The following is a 27658-nucleotide window of genomic DNA, read 5'->3' on the forward strand; positions in this document are numbered from 1 at the left end:
AGTTTGCCAGTAGTTGTGGTGTATTTCTACATGCAGGGTTTCAGTTTGCCAGTAGTTGTGGTGTATTTCTACATGCAGGGTTTCAGTTTGCCAGTAGTTGTGGTGTATTTCTACATGCAGGGTTTCAGTTTGCCAGTAGTTGTGGTGTATTTCTACATGCAGGGTTTCAGTTTGCCAGTAGTTGTGGTGTATTTCTACATGCAGGGTTTCAGTTTGCCAGTAGTTGTGGTGTATTTCTACATGCAGGGTTTCAGTTTGCCAGTAGTTGTGGTGTATTTCTACATGCAGGGTTTCAGTTTGCCAGTAGTTGTGGTGTATTTCTACATGCAGGGTTTCAGTTTGCCAGTAGTTGTGGTGTATTTCTACATGCAGGGTTTCAGTTTGCCAGTAGTTGTGGTGTATTTCTACATGCAGGGTTTCAGTTTGCCAGTAGTTGTGGTGTATTTCTACATGCAGGGTTTCAGTTTGCCAGTAGTTGTGGTGTATTTCTACATGCAGGGTTTCAGTTTGCCAGTAGTTGTGGTGTATTTCTACATGCAGGGTTTCAGTTTGCCAGTAGTTGTGGTGTATTTCTACATGCAGGGTTTCAGTTTGCCAGTAGTTGTGGTGTATTTCTACATGCAGGGTTTCAGTTTGCCAGTAGTTGTGGTGTATTTCTACATGCAGGGTTTCAGTTTGCCAGTAGTTGTGGTGTATTTCTACATGCAGGGTTTCAGTTTGCCAGTAGTTGTGGTGTATTTCTACATGCAGGGTTTCAGTTTGCCAGTAGTTGTGGTGTATTTCTACATGCAGGGTTTCAGTTTGCCAGTAGTTGTGGTGTATTTCTACATGCAGGGTTTCAGTTTGCCAGTAGTTGTGGTGTATTTCTACATGCAGGGTTTCAGTTTGCCAGTAGTTGTGGTGTATTTCTACATGCAGGGTTTCAGTTTGCCAGTAGTTGTGGTGTATTTCTACATGCAGGGTTTCAGTTTGCCAGTAGTTGTGGTGTATTTCTACATGCAGGGTTTCAGTTTGCCAGTAGTTGTGGTGTATTTCTACATGCAGGGTTTCAGTTTGCCAGTAGTTGTGGTGTATTTCTACATGCAGGGTTTCAGTTTGCCAGTAGTTGTGGTGTATTTCTACATGCAGGGTTTCAGTTTGCCAGTAGTTGTGGTGTATTTCTACATGCAGGGTTTCAGTTTGCCAGTAGTTGTGGTGTATTTCTACATGCAGGGTTTCAGTTTGCCAGTAGTTGTGGTGTATTTCTACATGCAGGGTTTCAGTTTGCCAGTAGTTGTGGTGTATTTCTACATGCAGGGTTTCAGTTTGCCAGTAGTTGTGGTGTATTTCTACATGCAGGGTTTCAGTTTGCCAGTAGTTGTGGTGTATTTCTACATGCAGGGTTTCAGTTTGCCAGTAGTTGTGGTGTATTTCTACATGCAGGGTTTCAGTTTGCCAGTAGTTGTGGTGTATTTCTACATGCAGGGTTTCAGTTTGCCAGTAGTTGTGGTGTATTTCTACATGCAGGGTTTCAGTTTGCCAGTAGTTGTGGTGTATTTCTACATGCAGGGTTTCAGTTTGCCAGTAGTTGTGGTGTATTTCTACATGCAGGGTTTCAGTTTGCCAGTAGTTGTGGTGTATTTCTACATGCAGGGTTTCAGTTTGCCAGTAGTTGTGGTGTATTTCTACATGCAGGGTTTCAGTTTGCCAGTAGTTGTGGTGTATTTCTACATGCAGGGTTTCAGTTTGCCAGTAGTTGTGGTGTATTTCTACATGCAGGGTTTCAGTTTTCCAGTAGTTGTGGTGTATTTCTACATGCAGGGTTTCAGTTTGCCAGTAGTTGTGGTGTATTTCTACATGCAGGGTTTCAGTTTGCCAGTAGTTGTGGTGTATTTCTACATGCAGGGTTTCAGTTTTCCAGTAGTTGTGGTGTATTTCTACATGCAGGGTTTCAGTTTTCCAGTAGTTGTGGTGTACTTCTACATGCAGGGTTTCAGTTTGCCAGTAGTTGTGGTGTACTTCTACATGCAGGGTTTCAGTTTGCCAGTAGTTGTGGTGTATTTCTACATGCAGGGTTTCAGTTTGCCAGTAGTTGTGGTGTATTTCTACATGCAGGGTTTCAGTTTGCCAGTAGTTGTGGTGTATTTCTACATGCAGGGTTTCAGTTTGCCAGTAGTTGTGGTGTACTTCTACATGCAGGGTTTCAGTTTGCCAGTAGTTGTGGTGTATTTCTACATGCAGGGTTTCAGTTTGCCAGTAGTTGTGGTGTATTTCTACATGCAGGGTTTCAGTTTGCCAGTAGTTGTGGTGTATTTCTACATGCAGGGTTTCAGTTTGCCAGTAGTTGTGGTGTATTTCTACATGCAGGGTTTCAGTTTGCCAGTAGTTGTGGTGTATTTCTACATGCAGGGTTTCAGTTTGCCAGTAGTTGTGGTGTATTTCTACATGCAGGGTTTCAGTTTTCCAGTAGTTGTGGTGTATTTCTACATGCAGTGTTTCAGTTTGCCAGTAGTTGTGGTGTATTTCTACATGCAGGGTTTCAGTTTGCCAGTAGTTGTGGTGTATTTCTACATGCAGGGTTTCAGTTTTCCAGTAGTTGTGGTGTATTTCTACATGCAGTGTTTCAGTTTGCCAGTAGTTGTGGTGTATTTCTACATGCAGGGTTTCAGTTTTCCAGTAGTTGTGGTGTATTTCTACATGCAGGGTTTCAGTTTGCCAGTAGTTGTGGTGTATTTCTACATGCAGGGTTTCAGTTTGCCAGTAGTTGTGGTGTATTTCTACATGCAGGGTTTCAGTTTGCCAGTAGTTGTGGTGTATTTCTACATGCAGGGTTTCAGTTTGCCAGTAGTTGTGGTGTATTTCTACATGCAGGGTTTCAGTTTGCCAGTAGTTGTGGTGTATTTCTACATGCAGGGTTTCAGTTTGCCAGTAGTTGTGGTGTATTTCTACATGCAGGGTTTCAGTTTGCCAGTAGTTGTGGTGTATTTCTACATGCAGGGTTTCAGTTTGCCAGTAGTTGTGGTGTATTTCTACATGCAGGGTTTCAGTTTGCCAGTAGTTGTGGTGTATTTCTACATGCAGGGTTTCAGTTTGCCAGTAGTTGTGGTGTATTTCTACATGCAGGGTTTCAGTTTGCCAGTAGTTGTGGTGTATTTCTACATGCAGGGTTTCAGTTTGCCAGTAGTTGTGGTGTATTTCTACATGCAGGGTTTCAGTTTGCCAGTAGTTGTGGTGTATTTCTACATGCAGGGTTTCAGTTTGCCAGTAGTTGTGGTGTATTTCTACATGCAGGGTTTCAGTTTGCCAGTAGTTGTGGTGTATTTCTACATGCAGGGTTTCAGTTTGCCAGTAGTTGTGGTGTATTTCTACATGCAGGGTTTCAGTTTGCCAGTAGTTGTGGTGTATTTCTACATGCAGGGTTTCAGTTTGCCAGTAGTTGTGGTGTATTTCTACATGCAGGGTTTCAGTTTGCCAGTAGTTGTGGTGTATTTCTACATGCAGGGTTTCAGTTTGCCAGTAGTTGTGGTGTATTTCTACATGCAGGGTTTCAGTTTGCCAGTAGTTGTGGTGTATTTCTACATGCAGGGTTTCAGTTTGCCAGTAGTTGTGGTGTATTTCTACATGCAGGGTTTCAGTTTGCCAGTAGTTGTGGTGTATTTCTACATGCAGGGTTTCAGTTTGCCAGTAGTTGTGGTGTATTTCTACATGCAGGGTTTCAGTTTGCCAGTAGTTGTGGTGTATTTCTACATGCAGGGTTTCAGTTTGCCAGTAGTTGTGGTGTATTTCTACATGCAGGGTTTCAGTTTGCCAGTAGTTGTGGTGTATTTCTACATGCAGGGTTTCAGTTTGCCAGTAGTTGTGGTGTATTTCTACATGCAGGGTTTCAGTTTGCCAGTAGTTGTGGTGTATTTCTACATGCAGGGTTTCAGTTTGCCAGTAGTTGTGGTGTATTTCTACATGCAGGGTTTCAGTTTGCCAGTAGTTGTGGTGTATTTCTACATGCAGGGTTTCAGTTTGCCAGTAGTTGTGGTGTATTTCTACATGCAGGGTTTCAGTTTGCCAGTAGTTGTGGTGTATTTCTACATGCAGGGTTTCAGTTTGCCAGTAGTTGTGGTGTATTTCTACATGCAGGGTTTCAGTTTGCCAGTAGTTGTGGTGTATTTCTACATGCAGGGTTTCAGTTTGCCAGTAGTTGTGGTGTATTTCTACATGCAGGGTTTCAGTTTGCCAGTAGTTGTGGTGTATTTCTACATGCAGGGTTTCAGTTTGCCAGTAGTTGTGGTGTACTTCTACATGCAGGGTTTCAGTTTGCCAGTAGTTGTGGTGTACTTCTACATGCAGGGTTTCAGTTTGCCAGTAGTTGTGGTGTATTTCTACATGCAGGGTTTCAGTTTGCCAGTAGTTGTGGTGTATTTCTACATGCAGGGTTTCAGTTTGCCAGTAGTTGTGGTGTATTTCTACATGCAGGGTTTCAGTTTGCCAGTAGTTGTGGTGTATTTCTACATGCAGGGTTTCAGTTTGCCAGTAGTTGTGGTGTATTTCTACATGCAGGGTTTCAGTTTGCCAGTAGTTGTGGTGTATTTCTACATGCAGGGTTTCAGTTTGCCAGTAGTTGTGGTGTATTTCTACATGCAGGGTTTCAGTTTGCCAGTAGTTGTGGTGTATTTCTACATGCAGGGTTTCAGTTTGCCAGTAGTTGTGGTGTATTTCTACATGCAGGGTTTCAGTTTGCCAGTAGTTGTGGTGTATTTCTACATGCAGGGTTTCAGTTTGCCAGTAGTTGTGGTGTATTTCTACATGCAGGGTTTCAGTTTGCCAGTAGTTGTGGTGTATTTCTACATGCAGGGTTTCAGTTTGCCAGTAGTTGTGGTGTATTTCTACATGCAGGGTTTCAGTTTGCCAGTAGTTGTGGTGTATTTCTACATGCAGGGTTTCAGTTTGCCAGTAGTTGTGGTGTATTTCTACATGCAGGGTTTCAGTTTGCCAGTAGTTGTGGTGTATTTCTACATGCAGGGTTTCAGTTTGCCAGTAGTTGTGGTGTATTTCTACATGCAGGGTTTCAGTTTGCCAGTAGTTGTGGTGTATTTCTACATGCAGGGTTTCAGTTTGCCAGTAGTTGTGGTGTATTTCTACATGCAGGGTTTCAGTTTGCCAGTAGTTGTGGTGTATTTCTACATGCAGGGTTTCAGTTTGCCAGTAGTTGTGGTGTATTTCTACATGCAGGGTTTCAGTTTGCCAGTAGTTGTGGTGTATTTCTACATGCAGGGTTTCAGTTTGCCAGTAGTTGTGGTGTATTTCTACATGCAGGGTTTCAGTTTGCCAGTAGTTGTGGTGTATTTCTACATGCAGGGTTTCAGTTTCCCAGTAGTTGTGGTGTATTTCTACATGCAGGGTTTCAGTTTGCCAGTAGTTGTGGTGTATTTCTACATGCAGGGTTTCAGTTTGCCAGTAGTTGTGGTGTATTTCTACATGCAGGGTTTCAGTTTGCCAGTAGTTGTGGTGTATTTCTACATGCAGGGTTTCAGTTTGCCAGTAGTTGTGGTGTATTTCTACATGCAGGGTTTCAGTTTGCCAGTAGTTGTGGTGTATTTCTACATGCAGGGTTTCAGTTTGCCAGTAGTTGTGGTGTATTTCTACATGCAGGGTTTCAGTTTGCCAGTAGTTGTGGTGTATTTCTACATGCAGGGTTTCAGTTTGCCAGTAGTTGTGGTGTATTTCTACATGCAGGGTTTCAGTTTGCCAGTAGTTGTGGTGTATTTCTACATGCAGGGTTTCAGTTTGCCAGTAGTTGTGGTGTATTTCTACATGCAGGGTTTCAGTTTGCCAGTAGTTGTGGTGTATTTCTACATGCAGGGTTTCAGTTTGCCAGTAGTTGTGGTGTATTTCTACATGCAGGGTTTCAGTTTGCCAGTAGTTGTGGTGTATTTCTACATGCAGGGTTTCAGTTTGCCAGTAGTTGTGGTGTATTTCTACATGCAGGGTTTCAGTTTGCCAGTAGTTGTGGTGTATTTCTACATGCAGGGTTTCAGTTTGCCAGTAGTTGTGGTGTATTTCTACATGCAGGGTTTCAGTTTGCCAGTAGTTGTGGTGTATTTCTACATGCAGGGTTTCAGTTTGCCAGTAGTTGTGGTGTATTTCTACATGCAGGGTTTCAGTTTGCCAGTAGTTGTGGTGTATTTCTACATGCAGGGTTTCAGTTTGCCAGTAGTTGTGGTGTATTTCTACATGCAGGGTTTCAGTTTTCCAGTAGTTGTGGTGTACTTCTACATGCAGGGTTTCAGTTTGCCAGTAGTTGTGGTGTACTTCTACATGCAGGGTTTCAGTTTGCCAGTAGTTGTGGTGTATTTCTACATGCAGGGTTTCAGTTTGCCAGTAGTTGTGGTGTATTTCTACATGCAGGGTTTCAGTTTGCCAGTAGTTGTGGTGTATTTCTACATGCAGGGTTTCAGTTTGCCAGTAGTTGTGGTGTACTTCTACATGCAGGGTTTCAGTTTGCCAGTAGTTGTGGTGTATTTCTACATGCAGGGTTTCAGTTTGCCAGTAGTTGTGGTGTACTTCTACATGCAGGGTTTCAGTTTGCCAGTAGTTGTGGTGTATTTCTACATGCAGGGTTTCAGTTTGCCAGTAGTTGTGGTGCATTTCTACATGCAGGGTTTCAGTTTGCCAGTAGTTGTGGTGTATTTCTACATGCAGGGTTTCAGTTTGCCAGTAGTTGTGGTGTATTTCTACATGCAGGGTTTCAGTTTGCCAGTAGTTGTGGTGTATTTCTACATGCAGGGTTTCAGTTTGCCAGTAGTTGTGGTGTATTTCTACATGCAGGGTTTCAGTTTGCCAGTAGTTGTGGTGTACTTCTACATGCAGGGTTTCAGTTTGCCAGTAGTTGTGGTGTATTTCTACATGCAGGGTTTCAGTTTGCCAGTAGTTGTGGTGTATTTCTACATGCAGGGTTTCAGTTTGCCAGTAGTTGTGGTGTATTTCTACATGCAGGGTTTCAGTTTGCCAGTAGTTGTGGTGTATTTCTACATGCAGGGTTTCAGTTTTCCAGTAGTTGTGGTGTATTTCTACATGCAGGGTTTCAGTTTGCCAGTAGTTGTGGTGTATTTCTACATGCAGGGTTTCAGTTTGCCAGTAGTTGTGGTGTATTTCTACATGCAGGGTTTCAGTTTGCCAGTAGTTGTGGTGTATTTCTACATGCAGGGTTTCAGTTTGCCAGTAGTTGTGGTGTATTTCTACATGCAGGGTTTCAGTTTTCCAGTAGTTGTGGTGTACTTCTACATGCAGGGTTTCAGTTTGCCAGTAGTTGTGGTGTACTTCTACATGCAGGGTTTCAGTTTGCCAGTAGTTGTGGTGTATTTCTACATGCAGGGTTTCAGTTTGCCAGTAGTTGTGGTGTATTTCTACATGCAGGGTTTCAGTTTGCCAGTAGTTGTGGTGTATTTCTACATGCAGGGTTTCAGTTTGCCAGTAGTTGTGGTGTACTTCTACATGCAGGGTTTCAGTTTGCCAGTAGTTGTGGTGTATTTCTACATGCAGGGTTTCAGTTTGCCAGTAGTTGTGGTGTACTTCTACATGCAGGGTTTCAGTTTGCCAGTAGTTGTGGTGTATTTCTACATGCAGGGTTTCAGTTTGCCAGTAGTTGTGGTGCATTTCTACATGCAGGGTTTCAGTTTGCCAGTAGTTGTGGTGTATTTCTACATGCAGGGTTTCAGTTTGCCAGTAGTTGTGGTGTATTTCTACATGCAGGGTTTCAGTTTGCCAGTAGTTGTGGTGTATTTCTACATGCAGGGTTTCAGTTTGCCAGTAGTTGTGGTGTATTTCTACATGCAGGGTTTCAGTTTGCCAGTAGTTGTGGTGTACTTCTACATGCAGGGTTTCAGTTTGCCAGTAGTTGTGGTGTATTTCTACATGCAGGGTTTCAGTTTGCCAGTAGTTGTGGTGTATTTCTACATGCAGGGTTTCAGTTTGCCAGTAGTTGTGGTGTATTTCTACATGCAGGGTTTCAGTTTGCCAGTAGTTGTGGTGTATTTCTACATGCAGGGTTTCAGTTTTCCAGTAGTTGTGGTGTATTTCTACATGCAGGGTTTCAGTTTGCCAGTAGTTGTGGTGTATTTCTACATGCAGGGTTTCAGTTTGCCAGTAGTTGTGGTGTATTTCTACATGCAGGGTTTCAGTTTGCCAGTAGTTGTGGTGTATTTCTACATGCAGGGTTTCAGTTTGCCAGTAGTTGTGGTGTATTTCTACATGCAGGGTTTCAGTTTTCCAGTAGTTGTGGTGTACTTCTACATGCAGGGTTTCAGTTTGCCAGTAGTTGTGGTGTACTTCTACATGCAGGGTTTCAGTTTGCCAGTAGTTGTGGTGTATTTCTACATGCAGGGTTTCAGTTTGCCAGTAGTTGTGGTGTATTTCTACATGCAGGGTTTCAGTTTGCCAGTAGTTGTGGTGTATTTCTACATGCAGGGTTTCAGTTTGCCAGTAGTTGTGGTGTACTTCTACATGCAGGGTTTCAGTTTGCCAGTAGTTGTGGTGTATTTCTACATGCAGGGTTTCAGTTTGCCAGTAGTTGTGGTGTACTTCTACATGCAGGGTTTCAGTTTGCCAGTAGTTGTGGTGTATTTCTACATGCAGGGTTTCAGTTTGCCAGTAGTTGTGGTGCATTTCTACATGCAGGGTTTCAGTTTGCCAGTAGTTGTGGTGTATTTCTACATGCAGGGTTTCAGTTTGCCAGTAGTTGTGGTGTATTTCTACATGCAGGGTTTCAGTTTGCCAGTAGTTGTGGTGTATTTCTACATGCAGGGTTTCAGTTTGCCAGTAGTTGTGGTGTATTTCTACATGCAGGGTTTCAGTTTGCCAGTAGTTGTGGTGTACTTCTACATGCAGGGTTTCAGTTTGCCAGTAGTTGTGGTGTATTTCTACATGCAGGGTTTCAGTTTGCCAGTAGTTGTGGTGTATTTCTACATGCAGGGTTTCAGTTTGCCAGTAGTTGTGGTGTATTTCTACATGCAGGGTTTCAGTTTGCCAGTAGTTGTGGTGTATTTCTACATGCAGGGTTTCAGTTTGCCAGTAGTTGTGGTGTATTTCTACATGCAGGGTTTCAGTTTGCCAGTAGTTGTGGTGTATTTCTACATGCAGGGTTTCAGTTTGCCAGTAGTTGACGTCTTATGGCCGATGAAAAAAAGAAAAGAAAAGCAGATAAATAAAATAGGTCCCGGCCAAATTGACCGGGAGAAAAACAATCACATTGCAACAGAATGGCCCAGCCAGAGCCCGGACTTGAAACAGATCGAACATCTCTGGAGAGACCTGAAAATAGCTGTGCAGCGACGCTCCCCATCCAACCTGACAGAGCTTGAGAGGATCTGCAGAGAACAATGGGAGAAACTCCCCATATACAGGTGTGTCAAGCTTGTAGCGTCATACCCACGAAGACTTGAGGCTGTCATTGCTGCCAAAGGTGCTTCAACAAAGTACTGAGTGAAGGGTCTGAATACTTATGTAAATGTGTTATTTCAGTTTTTATCTTTAATAGATTGTGTGGGTATTGTGTGTAGATTGATGAGGGGGAAAAACAATGTAATCCATTTTAGAATAAGGCTGTAACGTAACAGAATGTGGAAAAGGGGGAGGGGTCTGAATACGTTCAGAATTCACTGTAGATACATTTGACCGTCATGCTTCTCAGTTTATATGTTAATTTGCATAATTTAGTGGAATTAAATCAGCGTGTGTATTTTGGTTAGTTGTCATGCATCTTCTTTATCTATACAACTATCACACGCACCACCCATCACTTTCATTCTTTAAAACCTAAATGTTTTACTTCGTATTATGAGGCTTGTCTTACCTTGCTTCAAATTAGCATACACTCCTTGAACACAAAGGTGCTCTTTAGAACCTAAAAGGGTTCTTTGGCTGTCCCCATAGGAGAACCCTATGAAGAACTATATTTGGTTCCAGGCAGAACCCTTTTGGGTTCCATGTATAAACCTTTGCATAGAGGGTTCTACATGGAACCAAAAGGGGTTGACCAGGAACCAAAAAAGGTTCTACCTGGAGCCAAAAAGGGTCCTCCTATTTCTACCAATCTGTGGGCCAGTAATGAGTTTCATGCACATTTTTCGTGGAACAGATTCATTTCAATAATATCCTTTTAGTTTAGCAAAATCGTTGTCACATGGTTAAACATAATAATCAGACTTTAATTTATACAAATCTAAAAGTTAAAATTCAACCAATGTGAGAGCACAAGCCTCTGCCATACGGACACATTGATTCACCGTGATCAATTGGCAGCTAAAGAAATGAGAGCATGGAACTCAGAGATATCCTAAGGAGAGCATGGAACTCAGAGATCTCCTAAGGAGAGCATGGAACTCAGAGATCTCCTAAGGAGAGCATGGAACTCAGAGATCTCCTAAGGAGAGCATGGAACTCAGAGATCTCCTAAGGAGAGCATGGAACTCAGAGATCTCCTAAGGAGAGCATGGAACTCAGAGATATCCTAGGCCAATGCAACAGTAGGCCTATAACTTCCATTGTCAACTAAGTAAAAATACATAAAGCCAACAAATAAGTAGAAGATATCTTGATGAAAATTCAGATTCTTTCAATCGCATTAATCTCTCTACTCAGCCTGTCTGCTTCGCTTTTGATCTGTCTTGACTTGAGCTATACTGTAGCTAGTGAAGTACAACGTTGTATCAAATCACTCTACTGGGTCTGGCTCAAAGCTGTTGCTAGCAAACTTACAGCATTGTATCACCTAGCCTATTCCGGGCCCTGCACCAGTGAGCTCAGGACAGGCAGCTGTTTTTGCACAAGGGAAAAGTGTTCAGGTATTTTATGATGTTTCCATTGGATATATGAGATCCTCAGATCATTATATTTTGGTATTTCACACCGAGGCTTGGTGATTGTGGAGGGGGGAGATTATATTTTGGTATTTCACACCGAGGCTTGGTGATTGTGGAGGGGGAGATTATATTTTGGTATTTCACACCGAGGCTTGGTGATTGTGGAGGGGGGAGATTATATTTTGGTATTTCACACCGAGGCTTGGTGATTGTGGAGGGGGAGATTATATTTTGGTATTTCACACCGAGGCTTGGTGATTGTGGAGGGGGGAGATTATATTTTGGTATTTCACACCGAGGCTTGGTGATTGTGGAGGGGGAGATTATATTTTGGTATTTCACACCGAGGCTTGGTGATTGTGGAGGGGGAGATTATATTTTGGTATTTCACACCGAGGCTTGGTGATTGTGGAGGGGGGAGATTATATTTTGGTATTTCACACCGAGGCTTGGTGATTGTGGAGGGGGAGATTATATTTTGGTATTTCACACCGAGGCTTGGTGATTGTGGAGGGGGAGATTGTTGGAAAGGTTTTTCAAATACTGTGAGGAACGATTATCGTTTGCAAAAAACAGACACATTTATTGAAAATGAAATACAAAAATATAAAATTTACATAAGTATTCACACCCATGAGTCAATTCATGTTAGAATCAGCTTCGGCAGTGATTACAGCAGTGAGTCTTTCTGGGTCAGTCTCTAAGAGCTTTGCATACCTGGATTGTACAATATTTGCACATTATTCTTTATCAAATTCGTCAAGCTCTGTCAAGTTGGTTGTCGATCAATGCTAGACAGCTATTTTCAAGTCTTGCCATACATTTTCAAGCCGATTTAAGTCCAAACTGTAACTAGGCCACTCAAGAACATTCCATGTTGTCTTGGTAACCAACTCCAATGTAGATCTGGCCTTGTGTTTTACATTATTGCCCTGCTGAAAGGTGAATTTGTCTCCCCAGTGTCTGTTGGAAAGCACACTGAGCCAGGTTTCCCTCTAGGATTTTGCCTGTGCTTAGCTCTATTCCATTTATTTTTATTGTAAAAAAAACTTCCTAGCACCATGCCAATGACAAGCATACCCATAACATGATGCAGCCACCACCATGATTGAAAATATGTGGTGGTACTCTGTGATGTGTTGTATTGGATTTGCCCCAAACATAACACTTTGTATTCAGGACATAAAGTTAATTTCTTTGCACCATTTTTTGCAGTTTTACTTCAGTGCCTTGGTGCGAACAGGATACATGTTTTGGAATATTTTTATTCTGTACAGTCTTCCTCCTTTTCACTCTGTCATTTAAGTTAGTATTGTGGAGTAACTACAATATTGTTGATCCATCATCCGTTTTCTCCTATCACAGCCATTAAACTCTGTAACTGTTTTAAAGTCACCATTGGCCTCATGGGGTAATCCTGAACGGTTTCCTTCCTCTCCGGCAGCTGAGTTAGGAAGGACACCTGTGGCCAGCAGCATCCCATCCTGCATTCCACTTCTGGCTTGCCTCTGACGCTATGCAGGGTCCTTGGATGGGAGACCAGATGCTGCTGGAAGTGGTGTTGGAGGGCCAGTAGGAGACACTTTGATCTGGTCTAAAATCAAATATACAAATGCCCCAGGGCAGTGATTTGGGACATTGCCCTGTATAGGGTGTCGTCTTTTGGATTGGACGTTTAAATGTGTGTCCTGACTCTCTGTGGTCACTAAAGATCCCATGGCACTTATTGTTAGAGTAGGGGTGTTAACCCTGGTGTCCTGGCTAAATTCCCAATCTGGCCCTCATACCATCACAATCACCTAATCATCCCAAGCTTACTATTGGCTCATTACTCCTGAATTTATTTAGGATCCCATAATAAAGGGGTTGAATATTTATTGACTCAAGACAGTTCAGATTTTAATTTTTGATTAATTTGTTAACATCTCTAAAAACATAATTCCACGTTGACATGACGAGGTATTGTGTGTAGGCAAGAGACGACACAATCTAAATTGAATCCTTTTTAAATTCATGCTGTAACATAACATTTCTGAAGGCTGAAGTACAAGCTTGTGATTTGAAACGATCCACAGTTATTTTTTGAAAAGAAGATAATGATCCTCGATTCCTCTGTGTCTAAGTCATGCTCTCAGGTGAAGCATTTGAAATAATTTCCTTTCTTTCTGTATAGACAGGAGCAATTATAGAATTCTGACAAATGTATTTCAACTCATAGTTGTTGCATCTTAAGATCTCACCTTTTTCTAACGGTGATTTTAATCTCTGTCACATATGAACCGCTTTCATCAGGTGAGCCGTTTAGAATGGGGTTTTCTCGCAAATTGCATTTTGGGAAATGTTTGAAAAGGACGATTTATTGGCCGCTTCACTACAGGAGCTTACAACCATCTACATGTGATTTCTGTCATTCGGAGCACCGTGGGTGGTCGCCCCCCCCCCCCCCCCCAATGGGTGACACACCCAATGCATATGGGCCCGGTGAAAATCTTTCTGGTCCCGTTTTCCTAACAGAAACCCTGCTGTAGTTCTAAACTGTCTGACTCAGGACCAAACGGTTGTCAGAATCCCTGAACAAACACATTTACAGACATGTTTTCAACACACCTGCAGTGTGCACATCAGATAGTTGCCGAAGAAACACCCCCCCCCCCCCCCCCCCCCCCACAGACTTTGTGGGTCTGTTTGCCAAACTCTCAGTTCAGATAAGTGATGGTCCCTTTCTCTCTGATCACTACCCTTATTTACTAAACAGCATTGTTTAATTTACTAGTTTCTATTCGCTGCTGTTTAATCTCCGCTGTTGTCGCTTCCTGTCTCTCCCTGTAGGTTCTGGTGTCCAGTCTGTAGAGCTGGTGTGTACAGGACTGTTGAAGTCTATATGTGTAGCTAAAGGCTCTGCTATGCTGTTGTCACTGTCCCTTCCTGTCTCTCCCTGTAGGTTCTGGTGTCCAGTCTGTAGAGCTGGTGTGTACAGGACTGTTGAAGTCTATATGTGTAGCTAAAGGCTCTGCTATGCTGTTGTCTCTGTCCCTTCCTGTCCTCTCTGCAGGGTCAGGGAAGTCCTTCTCCATGATGGGGAATAAGAAGGCTCCAGGGCTGATCCCCAGGCTGTGCTGCTCCCTGTTTGAGAGGATCGGCCGGGAGGACAGCCAGGTTCTCTCCTTCAAGGTGGAGGTCTCCTACATGGAGATATACAACGAGAAGGTCCGTGACCTGCTGGACCCTAAAGGGTGAGTTTAGACGGACGGACGGATGGACACACACACACACACACACACACACACACACACACACACACACACACACACATGCACGGACATGCACACACACGGACTGATGTGCAGATGGATGTACACACACACACACACACTCTCTCTCTAACTTGACCAGTCTTTGGAGTAGCCTATCTCATGGACTATCAAACCTCGAGGTAAAGAGTGTCCTGACCTGAGCAGTGTTTTCTGTCAGCTATACAGCTGGTTACACACTGATTTTCAGCTGGCTACTTTTTACACTTAAATCAACTAGGCACATTATTTACAATTCACAAGCCAGAAGAAAAGTCAGCCGAGCCCTCTCAGCTAGAATGAACACTATGCATCTTCTTGCAACCTATTGATAGGACAGGCACCTGTCAATCACAAAGTGAGCGATAACAGGGAAACACTTCTGATTTGACAGTCTGCTGTCTGTCCCGCCTCCCGGTTCCTGGGTGGGTGTGTTTTGTACACTGTGGTTGCAGTCAAATGTCTTTATACAGAGGGAGAGAGCATGATGCTCCTCCATCATCTATGCCAGTCAGTTTTCACGTCCAGTATAATGTGTTAATTAAGGACGAGTCAAAATCTACTTATTGTTTTCTGACACATTGATTTATTTTATTATATTCAGAGTTTCACATGCAGCCAGGAAGTGCTGGCGTATGGGCTTCCTGTACTCTGATTGGTTTATACATGGTGTGGAACTGACTGAATAAAGTTGATCTCATATATCCTCACCCTTCATAAATCATGGGCTTCCTGTACGCTGATTGGTTTATAAATGGTGTGGAACTGACTGAATAAAGTTGATCTCATATATCCTCGCCCTTCATAAATCACACAGCCTAGTTATACAGTATGTCCAGGATATCGCATCGGGACAAGTAAACTAAAGATGTTCCATATGAAGTCTATCAGGACAGGTAAACTAAAGATGTTCCATATGAAGTCTATCAGGACAGGTAAACTAGGTAGGTTTTTTGGTGATTATCTGCAGATAAATGATGACAACATTGGATAAAGATGGTGAATCCTCCTCACTGCAGGAACAATAGGTAGACTAGTGTGGAGATAGCCCACGACTAACACCTGCTTCAATAGGTATGCTAGTGTGGAGATGGCCCACGACTAGCACCTGCTTCAACAGGTAGGCTAGTGTGGAGATAGCCCACGACTAACACCTGCTTCAATAGGTAGACTAGTGTGGAGATGGCCCACGACTAACACCTGCTTCAATAGGTAGGCTAGTGTGGAGATGGCCCACGACTAGCACCTGCTTCAATAGGTAGGCTAGTGTGGAGATGGCCCACGACTAGCACCTGCTTCAATAGGTAGGCTAGTGTGGAGATAGCCCACGACTAGCACCAGCTTCAATAGGTATGCTAGTGTGGAGATGGCCCACGACTAGCACCTGCTTCAATAGGTAGGCTAGTGTGGAGATAGCCCACGACTAGCACCAGCTTCAATAGGTATGCTAGTGTGGAGATGGCCCACGACTAGCACCTGCTTCAATAGGTAGGCTAGTGTGGAGATAGCCCACGACTAGCACCTGCTTCAATAGGTAGGCTAGTGTGGAGATAGCCCACGACTAGCACCTGCTTCAATAGGTAGGCTAGTGTGGAGATAGCCCACGACTAGCACCTGCTTCAATAGGTAGACTAGTGTGGAGATAGCCCACGACTAGCACCTGCTTCAATAGGTAGGCTAGTGTGGAGATAGCCCACGACTAGCACCTGCTTCAATAGGTAGACTAGTGTGGAGATAGCCCACGACTAGCACCTGCTTCAATAGGTAGACTAGTGTGGAGATAGCCCACGACTAGCACCTGCTTCAATAGGTAGACTAGTGTGGAGATAGCCCACGACTAGCACCTGCTTCAATAGGTAGACTAGTGTGGAGATAGCCCACGACTAGCACCTGCTTCAATAGGTAGACTAGTGTGGAGATAGCCCACGACTAGCACCTGCTTCAATAGGTAGACTAGTGTGGAGATAGCCCACGACTAGCACCTGATTCAATAGGTAGACTAGTGTGGAGATAGCCCACGACTAGCACCTGCTTCAATAGGTAGGCTAGTGTGGAGATAGCCCACGACTAGCACCTGCTTCAATAGGTAGACTAGTGTGGAGATAGCCCACGACTAGCACCTGCTTCAATAGGTAGGCTAGTGTGGAGATAGCCCACGACTAGCACCTGCGTCAATCTTCAATAATATCTGTATTGCAGATTGTCTAGAAAATGCCTCATAAAAGGAAGATTGAAGTCTGTGGAAGAAATATGTTGGTCAGTTGTTAAACAAGTATTTGTTTCAATAATAAATGACATACTGCAGAGAGTTGCAGACACTTGTTGAAATTCTTTCACTCATTGAACAATTGTTCTCTCTTCTCTGAACACGTAGGGGACCAGACCTTCACTGAGCATCTGTTCTGTTTATTCTACACCCATTCTTCCACCTGATACAGTTCCCATCACACTATTTGTTTGATTTAAATGTAACCTTTCATTTATTTGGGCTATTTACTTCATTTCTGTTTTAATACAGTACATACAGTAGGTCTGTTTTAATACAGTCTATACAGTAGGTCTGTTTTAATACAGTAGGTCTGTTTTAATACAGTCTATACAGTAGGTCTGTTTTAATACAGTAGGTCTGTTTTAATACAGTAGGTCTGTTTTAATACAGTCTATACAGTAGGTCTGTTTTAATACAGTTCATACAGTAGGTCTGTTTTAATACAGTAGGTCTGTTTTAACACAGTAGGTCTGTTTTAATACAGTACATACAGTAGGTCTGTTTTAATACAGTAGGTCTGTTTTAATACAGTACATACAGTAGGTCTGTTTTAATACAGTAGGTCTGTTTTAATACAGTACATACAGTAGGTCTGTTTTAATACAGTTCATACAGTAGGTCTGTTTTAATACAGTAGGTCTGTTTTAATACAGTTCATACAGTAGGTCTGTTTTAATACAGTAGGTCTGTTTTAATACAGTAGGTCTGTTTTAATACAGTAGGTCTGTTTTAATACAGTTCATACAGTAGGTCTGTTTTAATACAGTAGGTCTGTTTTAACACAGTACATACAGTAGGTCTGTTTTAATACAGTAGGTCTGTTTTAATACAGTACATACAGTAGGTCTTGTGGCATTCTAATGATCTTGGATCCAATCCCAGTCGGCCAGATACCCAATCAGCTCTCTGTGTACAAGCTCTCCTCTTGTTCCCAGTCTATAGGCACGTGTCCATGTACACAATGAAGCTCTGGGACCTTATGTTGACTGTCAAGTATCTTCTGATTCAGCTGCATTCTCAACAGATCTCATTCAGTCTGCGTCTGACAGGAGGGAGGGCGGTAAGGGAGGGTTAACTGACTGAGTGTGTATCAGGTACAGCTGTTAGAGAGCAGGGGTGGGTGTGTGTGGACACTGGACAGCCTTAGAGAGGGACAACATTGGAGCTCTCTGTCTGTGTAGCTGCAGATGTCTGTGAGAGGATATAGCCAAGTCAGTCCCAGCTCCATGCAACTGACCTCTCTGTTATTTCCTGGCTTAGACCCACTCTCTCTGTGTCTCTCTCTCTGTGTGTCTCTCTCTCTCTCTCTCGGTCTCTCTCTCTCGGTCTCTCTCTCTCTCTCTCACGGTCTCTCTCTCCCTCTCACGGTCTCTCTCTCTCTCTCTCTCTCTCTCTCTCTCTCTCACCTCTGTCTCTCTCTCTCACCTCTCTGTCTCTCTCTCTCACCTTCTCTATCTCTCTCTCACCTTCTCTATCTCTCTCTCTCTCTCTCACCTTCTCTCTCTCTCTCTCACCTTCTCTCTCTCTCACCTTCTCTCTCTCTCACCTTCTCTGTCTCTCTCTCTCACCTTCTCTATCTCTCTCTCTCTCTCTCTCTCTCACCTTCTCTCTCTCTCTCTCACCTTCTCTCTCTCTCACCTTCTCTCTCTCTCACCTTCTCTGTCTCTCTCTCTCACCTCTCTGTCTCTCTCTCTCACCTCTCTGTCTCTCTCTCTCACCTTCTCTATCTCTCTCTCTCTCTCTCACCTTCTCTCTCTCTCTCTCACCTTCTCTCTCTCTCACCTTCTCTATCTCTCTCTCTCTCTCTCTCACCTTCTCTCTCTCTCACCTTCTCTCTCTCTCTCTCACCTTCTCTCTCTCTCACCTTCTCTCTCTCTCACCTTCTCTGTCTCTCTCTCAGTCTCTCTCTCACCTTCTCTCTCTCTCACCTTCTCTCTCTCTCACCTTCTCTGTCTCTCTCTCACCTTCTCTCTCTCTCACCTTCTCTCTCTCTCTCTGTCTCTCTCTCACCTTCTCTCTCTCTCACCTTCTCTCTCTCTCACCTTCTCTGTCTCTCTCTCACTCTCTCTCTCTCACCTTCTCTCGCTCTCTCTGTCTCTCTCTCTCGCTCTCTGTGTGTGTGTGTGTTCAATTCAATTTAAGGGTTTTATTGTCATGGGAAACATGTGTTTACATTGCCAAAGCAAGTGAAATAGATAATAACCAATACAAAATTATAATGTGACCATAAACATTACACTTACAAAGTTCCAAACAAATAAAGACATTTCAAATGTCATATTATGTCTTTATACAGTGTTGTACTGATGTGCAAATAGTTAAAGTACAAAAGGGAAAATAAATATGTGTATCTCTGTGTGTAGCTCTGTATATATCTCTGTATATATCTCTATGTGTAGCTCTGTATATATCTCTGTATATATCTCTATGTGTAGCTCTGTATATATCTCTGTATATATCTCTATGTGTAGCTCTGTATATATCTCTGTATATATCTCTATGTGTAGCTCTGTATATATCTCTGTATATATCTCTATGTGTAGCTCTGTATATATCTCTGTATATATCTCTATGTGTAGCTCTGTATATATCTCTGTATATATCTCTGTATATATCTCTGTATATATCTCTATGTGTAGCTCTGTGTATATATATATGTGTGTATCTCTGTATATATCTCTGTATATATCTCTATGTGTAGCTCTGTATATATCTCTGTGTGTAGCTCTGTATATATATCTGTGTGTATCTCTGTATATATCTCTGTATATATCTCTATGTGTAGCTCTGTATATATATCTGTGTGTATCTCTGTATATATCTCTGTATATATCTCTGTGTGTATCTCTGTATATATCTCTGTGTATATCTGTATATATCTCTGTGTGTATCTCTGTGTGTATCTCTGTATATATCTCTGTATATATCTCTATGTGTAGCTCTGTATATATATCTGTGTGTATCTCTGTATATATCTCTGTATATATCTCTGTGTGTATCTCTGTATATATCTCTGTGTATATCTGTATATATCTCTGTGTGTATCTCTGTGTGTATCTCTGTATATATATCTGTGTGTATCTCTGTGTGTATCTCTGTATATATATCTTTGTGTATCTCTGTATATATATCTATGTATATCTGTATATAGCTCTGTGTGTATCTCTGTATATAGCTCTGTGTGTATCTCTGTATATATCTCTTTGTGTATCTCTGTATATATCTCTGTATATACCTCTGTGTGTATCTCTGTATATATCTCTGTGTGTACCTCTGTATTTCTGTATATATCTCTGTGTGTATCTCTGTGTATCTCAGTGTCTCATCAGTTTGTAGGCTGACCACTCTGAACTTACCCTCTCTGTCTGTCATCCCCTGTTGTAAACCTAGAGGCAGGCCACACACACACACACACACACACACACACACACACACACACACACACACACACACACACACACACACACACACACACTTCCCCCTGTCTGTCCTCCCCTGTTGTTAGACCTATTGATTTGAACAGAGAGCAGTCAGTTGGAGCTGTGAACTTGAGTTTTGTCAACCTCTGTAAATCTACTTCCCCAGAGAGAGAGAGGAGGCCTATATAGTGATATATAGTCTGTGTTTGTAGGTGAGAGAGAGGAGGCCTATATAGTGATATATGGTCTGTGTGTGTAGGTGAGAGAGAGGAGGCCTATATAGTGATATATGGTCTGTGTGTGTAGGTGAGAGAGAGTAGGCCTATATAGTGATATATGGTCTGTGTGTGTAGGTGAGAGAGAGGAGGCCTATATAGTGATATATAGTCTGTGTGTGTAGGTGAGAGAGAGGAGGCCTATATAGTGATATATAGTCTGTGTGTGTAGGTGAGATAGAGTAGGCCTATATAGTGATATATAGTCTGTGTGTGTAGGTGAGAGAGAGGAGGCCTATATAGAGATATATAGTCTGTGTGTGTAGGTGAGAGAGAGGAGGCCTATATAGTGATATATGGTCTGTGTGTGTAGGTGAGAGAGAGGAGGCCTATATAGTGATATATGGTCTGTGTGTGTAGGTGAGAGAGAGGAGGCCTATATAGTGATATATAGTCTGTGTGTGTAGGTGAGAGAGAGGAGGCCTATATAGTGATATATGGTCTGTGTGTGTAGGTGAGAGAGAGGAGGCCTATATAGTGATATATAGTCTGTGTTTGTAGGTGAGAGAGAGGAGGCCTATATAGTGATATATAGTCTGTGTGTGTAGGTGAGAGAGAGGAGGCCTATATAGTGATATATAGTCTGTGTGTGTAGGTGAGAGAGGGGGGTGGAGGGTTGGGGGGCGATAAGTCGACCGTCACTGATCTCAAGCTTTCCCACCCCTTCTGGCAAACAGCCAAGTGAAGATCAGGTTCAACCCATCTGCACCACCTAGTGAAGAACACACACACACACACACACACACACATACACACACATACACATACTGCACCACCTAGTGAAGAACACACACACACACACACACACACACATACACACACATACACATACTGCACCACCTAGTGAAGAACACACATACACACACACACACACACACACATACACACACACATACTGCACCACCTAGTGAAGAACACACACACACACACACACACACACACACACACACACACACACACTGCACCAGCTAGTGAAGAACACACACACACACACACACACACACACACATACTGCACCACCTAGTGAAGAACACACACACATACACACACACACACTGCACCAGCTAGTGAAGAACACACACACACATACACACACACATACTGCACCACCTAGTGAAGAACACACACACACACACACACACACACACACTGCACCAGCTAGTGAAGAACACACACACACACATACTGCACCACCTAGTGAAGAACACACACACATACACACACACACACTGCACCAGCTAGTGAAGAACACACACACATACTGCACCACCTAGTGAAGAACACACACACATACACACACACACATACTGCACCAGCTAGTGAAGAACACACACACATACACACACACACACACACTGCACCAGCTAGTGAAGAACACACACACACACACACATATACTGCACCACCTAGTGAAGAACACACACACACACACACACACACACACACACACACATACACACACATACACATACTGCACCACCTAGTGAAGAACACACACACACACACACACACATACACACACACATACTGCACCACCTAGTGAAGAACACACACACACACACACACACACACACACACATACTGCACCACCTAGTGAAGAACACACACACATACACACACACACACTGCACCACCTAGTGAAGAACACACACACATACACACACACACACTGCACCACCTAGTGAAGAACACACACACATACACACACACACACTGCACCACCTAGTGAAGAACACACACACACACACACACACATACTGCACCACCTAGTGAAGAACACACACACATACACACACACATACTGCACCACCTAGTGAAGAACACACACACATACACACACACACACTGCACCACCTAGTGAAGAACACACACACATACACACACACACACTGCACCACCTAGTGAAGAACACACACACACACACACACACATACTGCACCACCTAGTGAAGAACACACACACATACACACACACACACTGCACCACCTAGTGAAGAACACACACACATACACACACACACACTGCACCACCTAGTGAAGAACACACACACATACACACACACACACTGCACCACCTAGTGAAGAACACACACACACACACACACACATACTGCACCACCTAGTGAAGAACACACACACATACACACACACATACTGCACCACCTAGTGAAGAACACACACACATACACACACACACACTGCACCAGCTAGTGAAACATCTAGCAGTCTTCAGTCACAGTGCTTTGTAAAATGTAATGTTGTCAGATTGGATTCTCCTAACGTAGATGGATGGGCAGGTTGTATTCACTTTTCCATAGCTGGGGGGGGTCGGTCGGTCGGTACTATCGGGGGGGCCACAATGTCTCAAGTGGATTTCCTAGAGTTGTAAAATGTGGGCTATCAGTGCAGCAACAGCAGCCTTCTCTGTTATCCCTCTCTCTCTCACCCCTCCATACCATTCATTTAGCTCAGGGACTAAAATATGTCTGTGGTTTATCTCTTCCTCTGTCCAGGAGTCGTCAGTCTCTGAAGGTCAGAGAGCACAAGGTTCTGGGTCCGTATGTGGACGGTCTGTCACAACTGGCGGTCACCAACTTTGAGGTGAGTACAGCTCCTTTAGAGACAGGGAGATGCCCACCTGGGTAGGAGAGTAGGAGAGCCCACCTGGGTAGGAGAGGTGGAGACAGGGAGATGCCCACCTGGGTAGGAGAGGTGGAGACAGGGAGATGCCCACCTGGGTAGGAGAGGTGGAGACAGGGAGATGTCCACCTGGGTAGGTGAGGTGGAGCCAGGGAGATGTCCACCTGGGTAGGAGAGGTAGAGACAGGGAGATGTCCACCTGGGTAGGAGAGGTGGAGACAGGGAGATGTCCACCTGGGTAGGTGAGTACATACAGCTCCTTTAGAGTCAGGGAGATGTCCACCTGGGTAGGTGAGTACATACAGCTCCTTTAGAGACGGGGAGATGTCCACCTGGGTAGGAGAGGTGGAGACAGGGAGATGTCCACCTGGGTAGGAGAGGTGGAGACAGGGAGATGTCCACCTGGGTAGGAGAGGTGGAGACAGGGAGATATCCACCTGGGTAGGTGAGGTGGAGACAGGGAGATGCCCACCTGGGTAGGTGAGGTGGAGACATGGAGATGCCCACCTGGGTAGGTGAGGTGGAGACAGGGAGATGCCCACCTGGGTAGGTGAGGTGGAGACAGGGAGATGTCCACCTGGGTAGGAGAGGTGGAGACAGGGAGATGTCCACCTGGGTAGGAGAGGTGGAGACAGGGAGATGTCCACCTGGGTAGGAGAGGTGGAGACAGGGAGATGTCCACATGGGTAGGAGAGGTGGAGACAGAGAGATGTCCACATGGGTAGGAGAGGTGGAGACAGAGAGATGTCCACATGGGTAGGTGAGGTGCTGACAGGCAGAGTACAGCACTTAGATAAGGAAATAAAAGCCTCGCTCTGTGTCTCCAATACAATGAACATATGGTTTTGACAGCTATGCTACCTTCATCACAGTTTCATTTCATCACTCCTTTTACCATCACAGTCTCCAGGATTACCATAGAGAACTGTGTATTACTATAGAGAACTGTGTATTATCATAGAGAACTGTGTATTACCATAGAGAACTGTGTATTACCATAGAGAACTGTGTATTATCATAGAGAACTGTGTATTACCATAGAGAACTGTGTATTACCATAGAGAACTGTGTATTACCATAGAGAACTATGTGTTACTATAGAGAACTATGTGTTACTATAGAGAACGGCTCATTACCATAGAGAACTATGTATTATCATAGAGAACTGTGTATTACCATAGAGAACTGTGTATTACCATAGAGAACTGTGTATTACCATAGAGAACTGTGTATTACCATAGAGAACTATGTGTTACTATAGAGAACTATGTGTTACCATAGAGAACGGCTCATTACCATAGAGAACTGTGTATTACCATAGAGAACGGCTCATTACTATAGAGAACTGTGTATTACCATAGAGAACTGTGTATTACCATAGAGAACGGTGTATTACCATAGAGAACGGCTCATTACCATAGAGAACTGTGTATTACCATAGAGAATAGAGAACTGTGTATTACCATAGAGAACTGTGTATTACCATAGAGAACGGCCCATTACCATAGAGAACGGTGTATTACCATAGAGAATGGTCCATTACCATAGAGAACTGTGTATTACTATAGAGAACTGTGTATTACCATAGAGAACGGTGTATTACCATAGAGAACGGCTCATTACCATAGAGAACTTTGTATTACCATAGAGAACTGGGTATTACCAGAGAGAACTGTGTATTACCAGAGAGAACTGTGTATTACCATAGAGAACGGCTCATTACCATAGAGAACTGTGTATTACCATAGAGAACTGTGTATTACCATAGAGAACTGTGTATTACCATAGAGAACTGGGTATTACCAGAGAGAACTGTGTATTACCAGAGAGAACTGTGTATTACCATAGAGAACGGCTCATTACCATAGAGAACTGTGTATTACCATAGAGAACTGGGTATTACCAGAGAGAACTGTGTATTACCAGAGAGAACTGTGTATAACCATAGAGAACTGTGTATTACCATAGAGAACTGTGTATTACCATAGAGAACGGCTCATTACCATAGAGAACTGTGTATTACCATAGAGAACGGCTCATTACCATAGAGAACGTACCATTACCATAGAGAACTGTGTATTACTATAGAGAACTGTGTATTACCATAGAGAACTGTGTATTACCATAGAGAACGGCCCATTACCATAGAGAACTGTGTATTACTATAGAGAACTGTGTATTACCATAGAGAACTGTGTATTACCATAGAGAACGGCTCATTACCATAGAGAACTTTGTATTACCATAGAGAACTGGGTATTACCAGAGAGAACTGTGTATTACCAGAGAGAACTGTGTATTACCATAGAGAACGGCTCATTACCATAGAGAACTGTGTATTACCATAGAGAACGGTCCATTACCATAGAGAACTGTGTATTACCATAGAGAACTGTGTATTACCATAGAGAACTTTGTATTACCATAGAGAACTGTGTATTACCGTAGAGAACTGTGTATTACCATAGAGAACTATGTGTTACTATAGAGAACTGTGTATTACCATAGAGAACTGTGTATTACCATAGAGAACGGTCCATTACCATAGAGAACTGTGTATTACCATAGTCCCCTCCATCCATAGTCCCCTCCATCCATAGTCCCCTCAATCCATAGTCCCTCCATCCATAGTCCCCTCCATCCATTTTCCCTCCATCTATAGCCCCCTCCATCCATAGTCCCTCCATCCATAGTCCCCCTCCATCCATTTTCCCTCCATCTATAGTCCTTCCATCCATAGTCCCTTCATCCATAGTCCCCTCCATCCATAGTCCCTCCACCCATAGTCCCTCCATCCATAGTCTCTCCATCCCATAGCCCCCTCCATCCATAGTCCCTCCATCCATAGTCCCCTCCATCCATTTTCCCTCCATCTATAGTCCTTCCATCCATAGTCCCTCCATCCTTAGTCCCCTCCATCCTTAGTCCCCTCCATCCATAGTCCCCTCCATCCATAGCCCCCTCCATCCATAGCCTCCTCCATCCATAGCCCCCTCCATCCATAGTCCCTCCATCCATAGTCCCCTCCATCCATAGTCCCCTCCATCCATAGCCCCCTCCATCCATAGTCCCTCCATCCATAGTCCCCTCCATCCATAGTCCCTCCATCCATAGCCCCCTCCATCCATAGTCCCCTCCATCCATAGCCCCCTCCATCCATAGTCCCTCCATCCATAGTCCCCTCCATCCATAGTCCCTCCATCCATAGTCCCCTCCATCCATAGTCCCCTCCATCCATAGCCCCCTCCATCCATAGTCTCCTCCATCCATAGTCCCCTCCATCCATAGTCCCTCCATCCATAGTCCCCTCCATCCATAGTCCCTCCATCCATAGTCCCCTCCATCCATAGTCTCCTCCATCCATAGTCCCCTCCATCCATAGTCTCTCCATCCATAGTCCCCTCCATCCATAGCCCCCTCCATCCATAGTCCCTCCATCCATAGTCCCTCCATCCATAGTCCCTCCATCCATAGTCCCTCCATCTATAGTCCCTCCATCCATAGTCTCTCCATCCATAGTCCCCTCCATCCATAGCCCCCTCCATCCATAGTCCCCTCCATCCATAGTCCCTCCATCCATAGCCCCCTCCATCCATAGTCCCTCCATCCATAGTCCCTCCATCCATAGTCCCTCCATCCATAGTCCCTCCATCCATAGTCCCTCCATCCATAGTCCCAGTTGAATGATCAGATGATGGCACTGAGCCACACGCTGATACGTCCTGAATGGGTTGTTATAGAGACTGCCTGTTTAAAACTATGCTCTCTGAGAGGTGGACAGTACACAGACATCATTCTCTCTCCCTCTCCCCCTCCCTCTCCCCCCCTCCCTCTCTCTCTCCCCCTCTCTCTCTCTCTCCCCTCTCCCTCCCCCCTCCCCCTCTCTCTCTCTCTCTCTCTCTCTCCCTCTCTCCCTCTCCCCCTCTCCCTCTCTCCCCCCTCTCTCTCTCCCCCCTCTCCCTCTCCCCCTCCCTCTCTCTCTCTGTAGGACATTGAGGTGTTGATGTCGGAGGGGAATAAGTCGAGGACGGTAGCAGCCACCAATATGAATGAGGAGAGCAGTCGTTCCCACGCCGTTTTCAGCATCATCGTCACACAGACACTCTACGACCTGAAGTCTGGGGTCAGTGTCAGGGCTCACACACACACACACACACACACACTCTCACACACACACACACACACACACACACTCCACCACCACCATTTCATCCTTCAGAACTCACACCACCATTTTATTTAAAAGACAAGGATTCTCTTAATGACCTGTTGTTAGACAATACACAGTAATGTATTTTAACAACAGACAGTTGTGTGTGTGTGTAGAACTCAGGGGAGAAGGTGAGCAAGATGAGCCTGGTGGATCTGGCTGGTAGTGAGCGTGTATCTAAAACTGGAGCTGCAGGGGAGAGGCTGAAGGAGGGCAGCAACATCAACAGGTAAATCCCCTCCCATTAACATCCAATACCTCTACTGTTTAGATGTCCCCTCTCGTTAACATCTAATACCTCTGCTGTTTAGATGTCTCCTCCCGTTAACATCCAATACCTCTGCTGTTTAGATGTCTCCTCCCGTTAACATCCAATATCTCTACTGTTAACATCCAATACCTCTACTGTTTAGATGTCTCCTCCCGTTAACATCCAATACCTCTACTGTTTAGATGTCCCCTCTCGTTAACATCTAATACCTCTGCTGTTAGATGTCTCTTCCCGTTAACATCCAATACCTCTGCTGTTTAGATGTCTCCTCCCGTTAACATCCAATACCTCTACTGTTAACATCCAATACCTCTACTGTTTAGATGTCTCCTCCCGTTAACATCCAATATCTCTACTGTTTAGATGTCTCCTCTCGTTAACATCCAACACCTCTACTGTTAACATCCAATACCTCTACTGTTAACATCCAATATCTCTACTGTTAACATCCAATAC

At 43.9% G+C, this 27658-nt stretch overlaps 1 protein-coding gene across 3 annotated transcripts in view; it reads left to right on the forward strand.

The window, feature by feature from the left end:
- Nucleotides 1-27658, forward strand: part of LOC149984356 (kinesin-like protein KIF13A) — a 170347-nt gene that overhangs the window by 65250 nt on the left and 77439 nt on the right. For all 3 annotated transcript variants that reach the window (XM_090220756.1, XM_090220758.1, XM_090220765.1), the window contains exons 6-9: nt 13882-14062; nt 22595-22682; nt 26710-26844; nt 27048-27160. In XM_090220756.1, coding sequence (XP_090076882.1) covers nt 13882-14062; nt 22595-22682; nt 26710-26844; nt 27048-27160 — 517 coding nt within the window. The remainder of the gene's footprint in view (nt 1-13881; nt 14063-22594; nt 22683-26709; nt 26845-27047; nt 27161-27658) is intronic.

The sequence above is a fragment of the Oncorhynchus mykiss genome, chromosome 3 (genome assembly GCF_057628025.1).
Source record: "Oncorhynchus mykiss isolate SJ-2025 chromosome 3, ASM5762802v1, whole genome shotgun sequence".
Classification (NCBI taxonomy): domain Eukaryota; kingdom Metazoa; phylum Chordata; class Actinopteri; order Salmoniformes; family Salmonidae; genus Oncorhynchus; species Oncorhynchus mykiss.